At 41.7% G+C, this 14,834-nt stretch overlaps 1 protein-coding gene across 1 annotated transcript in view; it reads left to right on the forward strand.

The window, feature by feature from the left end:
• MYO18B (myosin XVIIIB) overlaps positions 1-14,834 on the forward strand; it is a 256,547-nt gene that overhangs the window by 146,454 nt on the left and 95,259 nt on the right. Inside the window, exon 33 of the mRNA XM_037816981.1 lies at positions 8,713-8,865. Coding sequence (XP_037672909.1) covers positions 8,713-8,865 — 153 coding nt within the window. The remainder of the gene's footprint in view (positions 1-8,712; positions 8,866-14,834) is intronic.

Here is a 14,834-nt window from a genome sequence, read left to right on the forward strand (position 1 = left end):
GTCAGTGATTGCCTCATGTATTTTGGGGTATCTTGCTTGCTGCATAAGTATTTATGATTGTTATGTTTTCTTGATGGATTGACACTTTTATTAATATATAGTGTCCTTCTATGTCTGTTTTAACTGTTTTACATTTGAAGTCTGATTTGTCTGATACTTTTCTTGTTGTTGTGTGCGTGAAATATCTTTTTCCAACCTTTCAGTTTCAGCCTATTTCTGTTCTTGTGTCTAAAGTGAATTTCTTGGAGATGGCATATAGACGGGTCCTGTTTTTTAATCCATTCCGCCAGTCTATGTCTTTTTGTTAGGGAATTTAATACATTAACATTTAGTGTTATTACTGTAAAGGCAATACTTTCTTTTACCATTTTGTCTTTTGGATTTTATATGCCATATCTTATTCTCTCTCTCCCTCTCTCTCTCTCTCTCTCTCCTTTTATCCTTCCTGATACTCTTCATTTCTACACTCTTCTCCAAATTTCCCTCTCCTGTCTTTTCCTATCAGCCTGTAGCACTCCCTTTAGTATCTCTGGTAGCACAGGTCTCTTATTCACAGACTCTCTCAGTGCCTGTTTGTCTGAAAATATTTTATTCTCTTACTCATTTTTGAAGGACACTTTTGCTGGATATAGAATTCTTGTTGGCAGTTTTTCTCTTTCAGTATCTTAAATATATCATGCCACTGCCTTCTCACCTCCATGGTTTCTGTGGAGAAACCTGTACATAGTCTTATCAAACTTCCCTTGTATGTGATGGATTGCTTTTCTCTTGCTGTTTTCAGAATTCTCTCTTTGTCTTTGACATTGGACAATTTGATTGGTAAGTGTCTTGGAGTAGGTGTATTGGGATCTATTCTGTTTGTGGTTCACTGTGCTTCTTGAATCTGTAATTTTATGTATTTCATAAGAGTCAGGAAATTTTCAGTGATTATTTCTTCTATTATTCTTTCTGCCCCTTTCCCCTTGTCTTCTCCTTCTGGGATACCCATAACATGTATTTCATATGCTTCATGTTGTCATTCAGCTCCCTAAGACCCTGCTCATATTTTTCCATTCTTTTCCCTATCTGTTCTTTTGTGTGTATGATTTCAAGTGCCTTGTGTTTCAGTTCACTGGTCTTTTCTTCTGCCCCTTCAAATCTACTGTTGTATGTCTCCAGTGTGTTTTTTGTGTCTTCTGTTGTGCCTTTCATTCCCATTAGTTGTGCCATTTGTTTTTTCAAGCTTACTGGATTCTTCTTTATGGTCATCCAGAGTCTTCTTTATATCCTTCGTCTCTTTTGCCACACTTTCCTTCAGCTCATTGATTGATTTAGGAGATTTGTTTGAACATCTTTAATTAGTTGTTTGTATTCCTATATCTCAGTTGAAGTGCTGGTTTGTTCCTTTGGTTGGTCCATAGTTTCATGTTTCCTAGTATGGCTCATTATTTGTAGCTGTCTAGGTATCTGATTTCCTTGGTTAGTTTATTCTGGAGCTCATTTTCACTCTTATACCTAGGGTTTTCTTGTTGGTTGGCTTTGTTCTCTATGTGTTCTTTGGCGTTCAGTTCAACTTATTCTAGACCTCTAACATAGCTTCTGTTTAGCTGATCAGAATTTTTCACCTCTTGCTTTTCTTGTTCTCACTGTGCCTCTTTGTAACTTTTTTATGAGAGGGTCTCCCCAGATATGATTGACCCCAGTGGGATTTTCCCAGTCCAGAGAGTCTCAGGTCTCGGGAAGAGGGTATGAAGTTTCCTTGAGAATGAGACTCTGCAGGTTGTCGGGCCCTCCTGTGAAGCCTGTAGAATCTGTGCTTTTCCTATCCTGTCCAGCAGGTGGCACTTGTCAGCTCACAGCTCCCCATCGGTGTAGAGAGGTGCCTTAGGTGCCTTTAATTTTCTGCAGACCCTTCCCTGCCAGGTGCATGACTGACTCAAGCTGTTTTCTGTTTTCCAGCCCCTGGGGTATGAGTTCTTTGAAGGAAGAACTCTAGCTGGGCCCCACCTACCCCCCTTTTCTTGAGGAAGTTACGCCCTTTAGGGAATTGTCTCCCCCATTAGACTCATTGCTTTGTCTCTCAGACCTATTTTAGCTCCACCTTTGCCTGGGTCAGGCAGCCAATTGCAAGTATCTGAGGCCTTCTGTAATGAGCCTCTTAGAATAGTTATTACAAAAAAAAGAAGAAAAAAAAGAAAGAAAAAGAAATCCCTTTTCAAGGCCTTTCCCCATCCCCCAAGTTTTGTCAGTCCTGATATGGACTATTTAAAGATATGCCCTTTAGGCTATTGTCTGTTTCACCTGAATAGTTACTCTGAGACAACTTTAATTCCACCCTTGCCTGGGGCAGTGCTGAAGCAGGAGCTCTGATGGGCTATTGAAAAGCAAAAAGATAAAGAGCAAGAAAAGAAGAAGAAGAAAAAAATCCCTTTTCAGAGCCGGACCCCAGCTCCCTGTGTTTGCAGATGGGAGTTGGTATGCATTTCTGTGTGCCCCTTTTTCTTGGAGCCCAGCCTTTTTCCAGTGTTCTGAACACCTCCAACTCCAGAAGTCTCTGTTTTTTTGTGTTTGTTTTTGTTTTTGTTTTTGCTGTTGTTGTTAGCCCTGCATCCTCTCTGCCTGACTGAGTACTCCTGGTTGGTTTCTTTCATGCTTTCTCTTGGTATATCTTTGCTTGGAGCTTTTATCCAGCAGTCCAAGTTTGTTAATTAATTCAGCAACTGGGGTCGGGTTGAGCTCCCCTTCCTTGCTCCCAGCAACAGATTGTTTGTTTTTCCCTCAGGGAACCAGCTCCAAGACCATCTGCAGTGCCTGTGGGGGACAGGGAGGGGCACCAGCCCCCTGGCCAGGGAAACGTACAGGTTTTCACTGTGATCTCAGCCATTCCACCTGCTCCAGACTGGTATACAATGTGTGACTGGTCACAGACATCCCTGAAACCACTGTTCCATACAGTTCCTGGCTATTTACCAGCTGCCCTATAGGAGTAACTAGATTCCACACCTCACCACTCCACCGTCTTGCCCCACTTCTCTAATGCTTTTTAAAAGGAGTGTTTGATTCTTGACTATTATCAGATTATTTTTCTACAGTTGTTAAACATCATATGACTTTTTCTCAGTCTACTAATGTAGTGTATTATTCTTGGTATATTATGATGTAGTCTGATGCATTTTCTGGATAAATTCTTCTTAGTCCTATGTTTTTAAATAGATTGTGCTATTAAATTGCTAATATTTTATTTAGGATTTTTAAAACCAGGTTCATAAGTAAGCTTGATTTATAATTTTATTTTCTTATGCTCTCTGTATCCAGTTTTGTACTAACCTCACAAAATTAGTTTGCAACTATTTTTGAAGCAAATTTTTATAAAATTTGTATCATGAGGTTCTTGAAGGTTTGATACAACTTGACCGTAATCCATTTGAGCCTAAATTTCTTTTAGGTCATAGGGGAAACATTTGATTACTGGCTCCAATTTCTGCAAAAGTAATATTCTTTTCATTTTTGACTGAATTTTGTTGACTGTGTGTTTTTTTTTCATCAAACTTTTCAAATAGGTTGACATGATTTTTCATTCATCATGAAAAATTTTAAAATTCTGTTGTATCTGAGGTTGTTTCCTTTTTTTCAGTTATTATAATGTTAACTTATGACATTTCTTGTTGATTAATATCATTTAAAATATTTTTTAAAATATATTTAAGAAAAACTAAACTTGAATTACTGCTTTAGTGTCATCTTCACATGCTAGTCATTTTATCATATCCTTTATGATTTCTTCCTTTAACCTGTGAGTTATTTGGGAATTGATTTTAAGTTTACAAACATCTGGGGTTATTTTGAGTAATTTTTATTGTTGACTTGTAATTTAATGGCATTGTGGACAGATAACATAGTAGAATTCATAATATTTTTTTCTCTGAAATTGTGGAGATCTCATTGTTGTCCCAGTTCATGTTCAATAGACTACCCATGTGACTCATAAAGAATGTGGCTATTTATGGAATATAGTGTTCTAGACATGGCAAATGGATCAAGCTTATTAATATGTCATTTAAATATTGTATTTAAATATAAAAGCACAAACCATAAAGGAAAATGTTGAAATATGATTATATTTTTAAAACAACCTCATTACTTTGTTTTGTTTTGTTTTGTCTGCTTGATCTCTTTGTTTCTGAGGGAGTCCTAGTAAATTCCTACTATGATTGTAGTTTTGTTAAATTTGGTCTATAATTTTGTTATAATTTTTCCTTATATATTTTAAGTTATATTTTTAGGTGCATCTGAGCTCATTATTGCTTTATTTTCTTTTGGTGGATTGTTCCTTTGATTATTATAGGGTGTCCTGTTATCTCAGTGAATGACTCATGTCTTCTTTTATTTTGCTTGACTTTTTGGTTAATGTGCCTGAACTACCTTTTTCTATTCCTTCATTTTTAAACTTTCCAAATGTATGTGTTATATCCATCTGTATGTGCATATGTGCGTATATTTCTTTTACCAGCTGGATAATTTTTAATCCAGTTGTTTAGTCTTCATTTTCATAGGAGAATTTAACTTAGTTACATTTATTGTAACAGCTGATATATTTGAAATTATTTCTATTACCTTATTTACACATTTAGTGTTTGTTGGTTTATTGTCCCTTTAATTTGCATCATTTTATTATTCCTTTCCTGTTTTTTTTTTTTTTTTTGGATAGATTGATAATGTTTTCTATGACCTCTTTTCTTTTACTGTTGGTTTAGAAGGTACAAACCATAGTTACATTATTTTAGTTATTACCCATAAATTTTAAGATACATACTTAATCATGATTTTTACCTTAAATACTTTAAGTTTCACACTAATGCTATGGTGTCTATTATTTACTTCTTATAAATGAATAAAATGAGGCTCAGAAAGGTAAAGCAAGACTTGCTCCGGATCATATAGCTAGTTAGTGGCCTAGGTGGATTTGAACTGAGGTTTGTATTATTTGAAAGCCTGCACTTTTTAAAGTCCAACAACATGCTGCTTAAAAGTGATAAGCTACTGTTATCTAGAACGATTCTTTTGTGGACAATCGTATTTCATAATGTTATCATGCAGTCCAGCTCTGCCATTAGTTTACAGGCCAACCATCAGGAATGTATATTCTCTATCAAAGCCTCAAGTTTCCCATCTATAAAGAGGCTATCTGATCCCTAACATTTCCAGATCATATTTTTAAAGTGCTCAGAGAGTTCTTTGACAATAGTCATTTCTCAACTGGTCCAAACAATTTGCCTTTATGATAAATGGTAAAACAATTGAGTTTTGAATGTAGTTAAAACAACGCTAAACATCATTTAGATTTATTGCCTAATTATTCACCAACTTTATCTGTGTTTGAATCTTTGTGCTGCAAAATGTGAACTTGCACAATGACATTTATTTCCCATTAACCAAATGAGATTTTCTTTTGCCCTCCTTCCCTGTAGCAATTCATTATGAAGGGGAGGATGACTTCATCTGGAATTTTATTGTGAATTTTGTTTGTAGTGGAAAGGAAGTGATGCTAACATTTTCAGAATCTTTATGACATTGGCAATGGTAGAATCTAAGCCATCCCTACTACATGGTCAATGCTAATGTCAGGGAATGTCCCTGATTCCAGGATGCCCCACAGGAGAATTAGGATGTATGCAAGCCAAGAGCCGATACAAACATAAGAATAAGTACAAAGCATGGTAAAGAATCTGGCCTGGAGTGAGTAAACCTGGGTTCAAGTAACAAATCTATCAGGCACTCTGGTGCAGTGGTTAGGAACATGAATTCTAGAGCTGATCTGTCTGGGTTCATATCCCTGCAAGGCCACTTAGTAGCTGTGTGACCTTTAGCAGATATTACCTGTCTGTCAGTTTTATCAGCTGTAGCTCTTTCCCCATAGCAGTACATACTCTAGGGTCCCACACAGCTGGCACCAGGTAACGTTTCCTGCTTTGGACGTGCCAACCACTCAGAGGTACATATATACCTGACTGTTTCTCACCTCTCAGCCTTTTCTCAGGCAGTCCTTCCCAGCAACTCTTCCACTCTTCTACTTATCTGCTAAGACTTTTCCCAGATCCCATCTAGCCTGAGCTAGATGACACTCCTCTGCATCTCCATAACACTATTGTTGTTTTTTTTAATTAAAGAGCACAACATTCCTCTCTGATGGTATATTTTACTAGAATTACCTCTTTCCGGTCAGAACAGCTGAGTTCATATTCCAACTCTGCCACTTACGAGCTATATGATCTCGGGCAAATTATTTAACCTCTGTAAGCTTCAGTGTCATCACCTGCAACATGGGAATTATATTCCTAAAACCTCATAGACTCATCATAGGATTTAATGTGTTAATATCCATTAAATATTTAGAACAGTGTCTGGTACATAGAAAACTCCCTGTAAATGTAAGCTATTACTATTTTTATAAAGGCAATAATATCTATTTTAGGAGATTGTCACAAGAGTTTGAATGTAATTACTATGTGAAAAAGAGCCCAACTCAAAGCCAAGCACTCCAGTCAGCTTATCACCATTCTATATCTCTATCTCTATGTCTGTCTTTCTACATATATATGCTATATATATATACACACACACACACATACATGTATATGTATATAATTCCATAGACCAAGAATTTTTAATTTAACAAAGAGATACATCTGTAAACAGAAGAGGCTCTATGCTAAGAACATATTCATTTTTCAAAGAATTCAAAACCATAGATAGAGAAATAGTCATGTAAGATCTCCAGGAACACATTCTGGGTCATCAGACAGTACTCATAAGCCTTTATATTTGTAAAGGACTTGACAGCTTACAAAGTGCTTTCCAATCCATTATCGTGTCTGATCCTTGTCTTATCTCAACATGGAGGACAGGAATTTTTTTTTACTCCCTCTTTTATAGCCAAGGAAACTCAGGCTCAGAGATGTGTCATGACCCAGCCAAAGTACCCACCACCAGCAGGTGGTGAGCCAGAGTTTAAAACATGAGCTACCTCATTCTAAATCCCATGTTCTCTCCAGAATATCACAGGGTATTCTGATTGTCTTAGGAAACAATCAGAACTTGGCATGGAGGCACAAATACCCAGGTGTGTAGAAACTAAGTCGAGGCACCTGCATCTCATTTCTTTTAAAACGCTCCATCCACTCAATGGCACAATGTTCTATCCTCTGGTCTCCTGAAGAGTCTGAGAATGGGGCTTTTAGTTTCTTCCAAAGATGTTAACCCACTGTTTTTTCAGTTCAGCATACCATCTCTAAAGGACACTGCTAGCTGTCAGTGCTTCATGTCAGGCCCCAGTGTAATTCTGTGCCTCCTCTGGTTTGTCTAAGCCTGTATTGTTGTCTATATCTCTATCTCTTTATCTATGTCTTTCTACATATATATACTATATATATATATATATATATATATATATATATATATATATATATATAGTAAGCTCACCCTCTTGGTATCAGTGCCAGCTCTGGCTTCTTCAGGACCCACTTGGCAACTGTCCCCTTGGAGTGCAAATTTAGGATTTGGGGGAAAGGAATGTGCTCACCTCCATGTCAAGTCCTTCAGCAGAAAATGACCTGCCTGTTCATAACTGGCAAAGGGGACCCTCTCAGGGTCCAGGAAAGCTTGATTTAGGCCTTCCAATGCAACACAGAATTTATGGAAGTATAATATGCTGTCTTAGTTTCCCAGGGCACTGTAATGAGTACCATCAACTGGATGGCTTGATATAACAGAAATTTATTGTTTCACAGTTTTGGAGGCTAGAAGTCCAAAATCAAGGTGTCAGAAGGACCACATGCCATCTGAAACCTGTAGGGGAGAATCCTTCCTTGCCTCTTCTAGCTTCTGGCAATCCTTGGCACTCCTTGGCTTATAGATGCATTGCTCCAATTTCTGCTTCCTCCATCTTCACTTGGTCTTCTCCCAGAGTGTCTGTCTGTGCCTCCAAATTTCCTCTTCTTATAAGGATATCAGTTATATTGTATTACAGCCCACCCTAATCCAGTTTGGCTTCATCTTTATTAATCACATCTTCAAAGACCCTATTTTTCCAAATAAAGTCAAAGTCATAGGACTGGAGATTAGGACTTCAACATATCTCTTTTGAGGACCCAGCTCAACCCATAACACATACATACAGAGAAGCATACTCTATCCCACGTGTACGCCGTGATGAATTTTCATAAACTAAATACACTCATGTAACCAGCACCCAGATAAATGATATTAACAGGCCCCTGAAAGCCCCTGCACCCCCCACTCCATGCCTTGTCCAGCCACTGCCACCATGGGTAGCACTCTCCTGACTTCTGGAAGCAGAGTCTGGCCAGTGGCAGAGGGCTTTGCTTCTCATGTGGTTTCTCACAAGGTGAGGGGAGGCCATATGATTGACTTTGGTGCAAAAGATGGGTCAGGCTGTGATAACAGTAATGATAACAACTTGTATTTATTGTACTACTTTATGCCAGGCATTTGCCTAAGTGTTTATTTAATTTTCACAGCAGTCCTATGTGGTTGGCGCCATTTCCGTTTTTCAGATGAAGAGACTGAGGCTTGGAGAGAAGGGTCTTGTCTGAGGTCACACAATGTGTGAAAGTGGCAGGAACAGTATTTTAACCCAGGAGACTGGTTTCAGAGAACTTGGATCCTGACCATTGTTTTGTCATCTAAGTTCACGGGCCTTCCCTTGGTTTCCAGATCGGCCATCGGGACTTTGACGTGGAGAAGCGTCTTCGGAGGGACCTCAAGAGGACCCATGCACTCTTGTCAGATGTGCAGCTCCTTCTGGGGACCATGGAAGATGCCAAGACATCAGTCAGCAAGGAGGAACTAGAGAAAGTGCACAGTCAGGTGGGTGTGGTGGCGTCCCCTCAGAAATGGGCTGGGGAGGATGTTGCAGGCAGGTGTGTTTTCATGATGACTATTCAGAGACATCACAGAATGGTTCTCCCTCCAGGGGTGAGCAGGGCCACCATGCTGACCTCTGACTTTTCAGACCTGCAGGGAGCTTGGGGGGATTAGAAGGACTGGGAGAATCCCTTCAAGGTGGTAGGTGAGGAGTTGAGGTTTATAAACGGCTCAGGAGTCCTGTTCCCATCTTAGAGGTGAGGCAGAATGCCAGTCTTGAGGGCCTGGGTAGATTGGGGTCCTGAGGCCAGTATGGCTGAGTGTCAGTTATGTGTGCATATTTGTGTGTGTCCTGCATGAGTTTTTGTTGACCATAACTGCTGGGTATAAATCGAATAGTAATCATGCTAATAATACCCAGTGTAACCCTAATAGTAACAGTGACAACAAACAATATCCCATTTGACTGTCTATTAGAATACCAGTGATGATCATGATATGATATTGATCAATAGCTGCTACTATCTGGAGTCCCCACTGTGTACTAGGTATTTTGTACATGTTGTCTGAGTTGTCAGGAGAGCTCAGTGAGGTGAGGATCATCACGTCTGTTTCACGAGTGGAGTGATTGGATGGCAGGGAAGTGAGGTGGCCAGCCCAAAGTCATAGGTGGAAAGTGGCAGAGCCAGAATTCAAACCTAAGTATCTCAGACTCCACTGTTAAAGGGTGCATGGGAAGGATGGCCGGGGCAGGAGCCGAGAAGTTGGGAAACACGATGGGCATGGACTGTGCTAGGAACAGGTAGTGTAGCCCAGGGCGGCTGGTATTGAAGGGCCTGTAAGGATCAGATCCCGGCAGGGGGATGGGCGCCCTGGGGAGAGGGGTCTCAGAGCCATATGATATAGCAGGACTTGGGATTCATTGTCAGTCCCCAGTGGGGAGCTGGAAACACATAGGGAGGCTCAGAGCCACGCTGGGGTGTCATGCCCATGCATCCACTGTTACCCTCTGGTGGCATACCTCCTTTGGATAAGCCGTTCTGTGCCAACCCCAGGAGCAGGGAGGTGAGAGGCAGTTCTGCTGCTCTTCACCCCCTCACCTTCTTGAAGCATTGCTGCTCCTTCCTTCTCCCTTCTGGGTCTTCTATCTGCTGGCCTCAGTCAGGTCCCATGGCTGGGACTTCTTGATCTTCACAGAATATCCCCAGAAATTCAGATAGATGATCGGTGGTATTTAGACTGGATCCCACCCCCCCCCAAAAAAAACAATAAGCTTCATGAGGGCAAGGACTGTGTTTTATTCCTCTCTGATGATGTCCACCCAATCCCTTGCACATAATAAATCCCAGTAAATGCAAATATAAATTCCCAGTAAGTACCAAAAAAAAAAAAAATCCAGTAAATACCAAATAAATGCACGTAGTACCTGCTGAGTAAATGTTGAATTCAAATGGCTTGTCCTCCTTGTTTGACAGATGAGGACACCAAGGGACAGGGACATTAAGGGATTTGCCTGAGGTCACATAGCCTCAGACCTTAAATGCATGTCCCCTGACTCCAGACCTTCTGGAGAAGTAGCTCATGATGGTCAGCAGTCCCCAGGAGGCAGTGGGAGGCAGCAGGGTATAGTGTCAGATATAGGAAACCAGGATCCCAGAGTGTCCTCTGCTTCCTGTCTCTGGCCTCAGTTTCCCATCTGCAAAATAAAGGATTTCAGGTGGAGAGTATTAGCTAAACTAGAAGACTGAAAACAATCTGAACTCCAGTCTTTAACTGGCGTTCACCAGATTTCCCCACAAATGTCTTTTTTTTGTTCCAGGATCCAGTTGGGGTGCCACATTATATTTAGTTGTCTTGTCTGCCCAGGCTCCACTGGGCTGTGATGGTTCCTCCTTCTTTCCTTGTTTTTCCTGACTTGACATTTCCGAGGAGGACTGGCCAGGTGTCCGATACAGGGGCCCCCAATCTGGATTGGTCTGATGTTTCCTCATGATTAGACTTGAGTTTTGAGTTTCTGGAAAGAATGTCACAGAGGTGAAATGCTGTTTAAACCAGAAGACTTCCAAGGGTTCAACCGGCTTGAAAATTCTGTGATTCTCAGCAGTCTCCTTCATCAAGTCACTCTCTTCTAGGGTGACCCACCTTCCTGGCTTATCCAGGACATTCCTGGATTTAGCACTAAAGTCCCATATTCCAGGCAACCCCTCAGTCTCAGGCGAGACCAGAATGGTTAGTCACTCTACTCTCCTCATTTCAGAAAACCAGAAACACCTATACTTGAGTGCATTCTCTCACTTCATCCTCCTGACACCCCTTGGGGGGATGGTATTGTGCCCATTTTACAGATGGGGAGATTTTGTTCAGAGGTGGAAAGTGATGTGCTTGAGATCACAGCAGTGGGCAAGTGGCAGAGCTGGGATTCAGATCCAGGCCGTGATTCTCAGTGCAGAATCTGGGAGTTCTTTTGCCTTGTGCTGCCTCTTCCTGCCTGTTTGGCAGACAGGTGAGCAGGGAACCCTGAGACTCTGATTTGCCTCAGGAGAGCAGAGGAGATGTCTGAGTATTCAGCCAGGGACCAGACATCTCAGGCTCATGAGCCTGTGCAGCAGAGGGCCACATGCCCTGCCATAGTCCCCCATCAAAAGGTTCTAGGTGCTACCTCACAGGTGAATGTTCTTGAAACGGAACCACAGTGCTTTTGTTTCTTCTTCTTTCTTTCTTTTTTTAGTATTCATGAGAAATCCCCCTCTGCAGGGTTAAAATGTGTGTTCTTGGAAAATAGTGGTATTTAATGAAGGCGCCTTGAGCTGAATCAAAGAGCCTCATTCTTCTGAAAGACCTGCTTCCCTGTCTCCACATCCAGCTCCTATCAAAGGGAATTCACAGCCTTGGCTTTCTGTTGCTGTTGCCATGGCAATTGTTATACGGATGGGATCGCATGGACCAGAGGTCAGGGTAGTTGCTTTGGCTCCCAGCACACGTGTCCCGGATGCTGGAGTCGGAGCTAATCAAATAAAACAGCGATGACATTGGGCACTGCTGCATCTCCTCTCAGATGTACACTGTTTATCCTTTGCTTGCAGGCTCCAGGGCAGAGGCAGAGAGAGCAGACGGAAGGGGGAAGGAAGAGGGAGCTCACTTGGCCACTGGCTGCGTCTTAAATGCTGGGTGTGGTTCTGAACAATTTCTTTCATTCCTTCCTTCCTTCCTTCCTTCCTTCCTTCATTCTTTATTTCTGCAGCACCTACCTTGTGAGATAGTAGGTGTCCCATGGTTAATAAGGCAAGTGTGGTATCCATGCTTGTGGAGCTTACATTTCCTAAGACAAGCAGATTATGCCACATATAAATAGAATAACTACACCCTTGAATTCAATTGATAAAGGAAATTAAACAGGGTTCTAGGATATGGAATTGTAGGGGTCTCATTTAGCTGGGGTGGTCAGCTAAACCACCCTGGAAGAGAGAAGCAGGCAGGTACCAGAATGTGCAAGGCCTGGAAGATTTGGATTTTATTCCAAGGGTTGATGGGAAGATCTGGCTTGGAACACAGGGTCTACTTTTCTTTTTTCTTTAACAACCACTTCAGGGGATTCTGATGCTGGTCTTTGGATCTGTGTTTGGGAGCCAGGAGCCTCGTGATCCTTCAAAACCCTCTTTCAAGTTAGGTGGAAAATACATCCGTTTTGCAGATGAGAAAACCGACAGCAAGCTTGTATTACTGTGATAGACCTTAGTTTTGTTCAACCTATTTTACAGTGAATTAAATTTTGAATCAAGAGAACTGAATCCAGCACTTGCTGATTTTGTGATCTTTGGCAAGTGATGTGACCTCCCTGAGCACTTTGTAGTGGAGTGTGGTCAGTTCCTGATGTCCCGGGTGCTTGTGGGCAGCTGATGAGGGCTCTGTGGCCTTTACAGCTCACTCACTGTGATGGCAGATAACCTAGAGAAAGGCTTAGTCTGTAAAGAGCATGGACGAGGGAATGTGTTTGAATATGTCTATTAGAGAACCAGTGTTCATTCAGCAGTTATTGATACAATGTCTACAATAAATTTGGGGCTGGGCTGCAGGATAAATTGGAAAAGACAAAGGTTCCTGCCCTCAAGGGCCCCCAGTTCAGGACAGCAGCAGACCTAGAAGCAGATGGTTGCAAGGCAGGGTGGTGAGCTCTTTGAAGAGAATGTTTGGGTTAGCAAAAGAGGATGCCTTTAGCTTTGCTGAGGGAAGGGAGCTGGGGACTTCAGCTGTCCTTTAAAGATGGAAATAAATAGCTGGTTTGAGAAGATGCAGGTGGGCATCCTAGGAGGAAGCAACAGAACATAACAGTGAAGAGGCACATGGTGATGAGAAGTGTGTTCAATTTGGTATGATTATTGTGGGTGTACAAAGTGCCCAGGAGATAAGGACAGAGAGGATAGTGCTGATGCCTGAGACTGGAGCCAGTTCACAAACTGCTTAGTGAGCTTGGCTCTGGAGCTTGGACTCTATCCCAAAGGTGATGGGGAGATACAAAAAGCTACTGAGCAGAGACGTGGTCAGAAGTGCTTGTAAAAGGTGGCAGGATTCCAGTCCCCAGTGAAAGCACTGATGTGTAGACCGTCAGAGCAGCCTGGGAGGCTCCCTTAGCCAGAGCATCTTCCTAGAGCCCCTGTGTTCTCCCCACATGGACCCTCTCTGCCCATTGCCACACCGTTTAGAACCCTTTCGGAATCATTTGGCTCTTTCTGTCTTAGTTTCCCTCTGTGGGGAGGCTTGGCTATGTTTCATTTGCCACCTGAAGATCCAGACCCTCCTGAGGAAATCCAGTGGCAGCATAGGACTAGCAGTCACACCTCTTGGGTTCATATCTTCCTCTGCTACTTAACTAGCTGAATCATCTTGGGCAAGTCATCCTGCCATTCAGGGCCTCCATTTCCTCGTTGGGGCATAATAATTACAGCTTATTGGGCTGAAAGAAGACTACTACACCATGGATGTGAAAGAATTTTCTAAACTGAAAAATATAAGGCAATGATTCTAAAAGGTGGGTCTCCCCACAGCTTCTTTGGAAGACTTGAGTTTTTGATCACATGATTTCATAAGACCTTGTAGAATAGGTAGGCAAGACAAGGTGTGTGGTTGGTCTAAAGGCACCTGTTCTTTAAGAGCCGATTACTAATTAATTCCCATGAAATGTTTCCACTGGAAACAAACTAATCTGGAGACAGAAGCAATTCCAGCAACCAAGATACATAATTGAGATAATCACTGTGCATAAATAACATCTGTGAGTAGCAGATGCTGGCACCTGGCTCCAAGGAGAAAGTGGAAGATGATACCTGCTTCAGGCAGTGGCAGTTGTTTTTTGCTTATTATTTGTTTCATGTCTTTGACCTTTGTTTCCTCCCCAAAGGAAATGTTATTTGCTTTTTTGCTAACTAGAGAAGGGTTTGCACTGAACTCTTTAGTTGTTTGCTTCATTTATTCTGGGGGCTGTATTCAGCCTCTTCCTATGATGAACAAGTCTGTCACCAGATCTCAGTCATGGGTACCTCCTAAATAGCTCTAAAATCCATCCTCTGCAGCCCTCTTGTAACAGGCCACCTATATTTCTCACTTGGAATCCTTGCAGGTCTGCCACTTTCCAGTCTTTTCTAAGCAATCTTTCTTCCATCTGATCTTTGGAGAGAGAATTTTAAATTTTAAATGAGATCTTGGCTCTTTGTGGTCAGAATCCATCAGTGACTTCCAGTTGCTCTCTGAATAAAGTCCATGTTCTTGAACTTGACCTACAGGGAGGCACAATAGCTCCTGGCCTCCCGTCACCTCTCACCAGCAGCTTAGAATGGCTTAGTGTCCTCCACACCATTCTCACCTCTTTGCCTTTGCCCAAGCTGTGGCCTCTGCTGAACCCTCACTTCTTCCCTCGGATCCCTCTTTGCATGATGAGCATCTAATTATCCTTGAACTTGAGTCTTGGCATTATCTAC

This window comes from Choloepus didactylus, chromosome 23 (assembly GCF_015220235.1).
Source record: "Choloepus didactylus isolate mChoDid1 chromosome 23, mChoDid1.pri, whole genome shotgun sequence".
Taxonomy (NCBI): domain Eukaryota; kingdom Metazoa; phylum Chordata; class Mammalia; order Pilosa; family Megalonychidae; genus Choloepus; species Choloepus didactylus.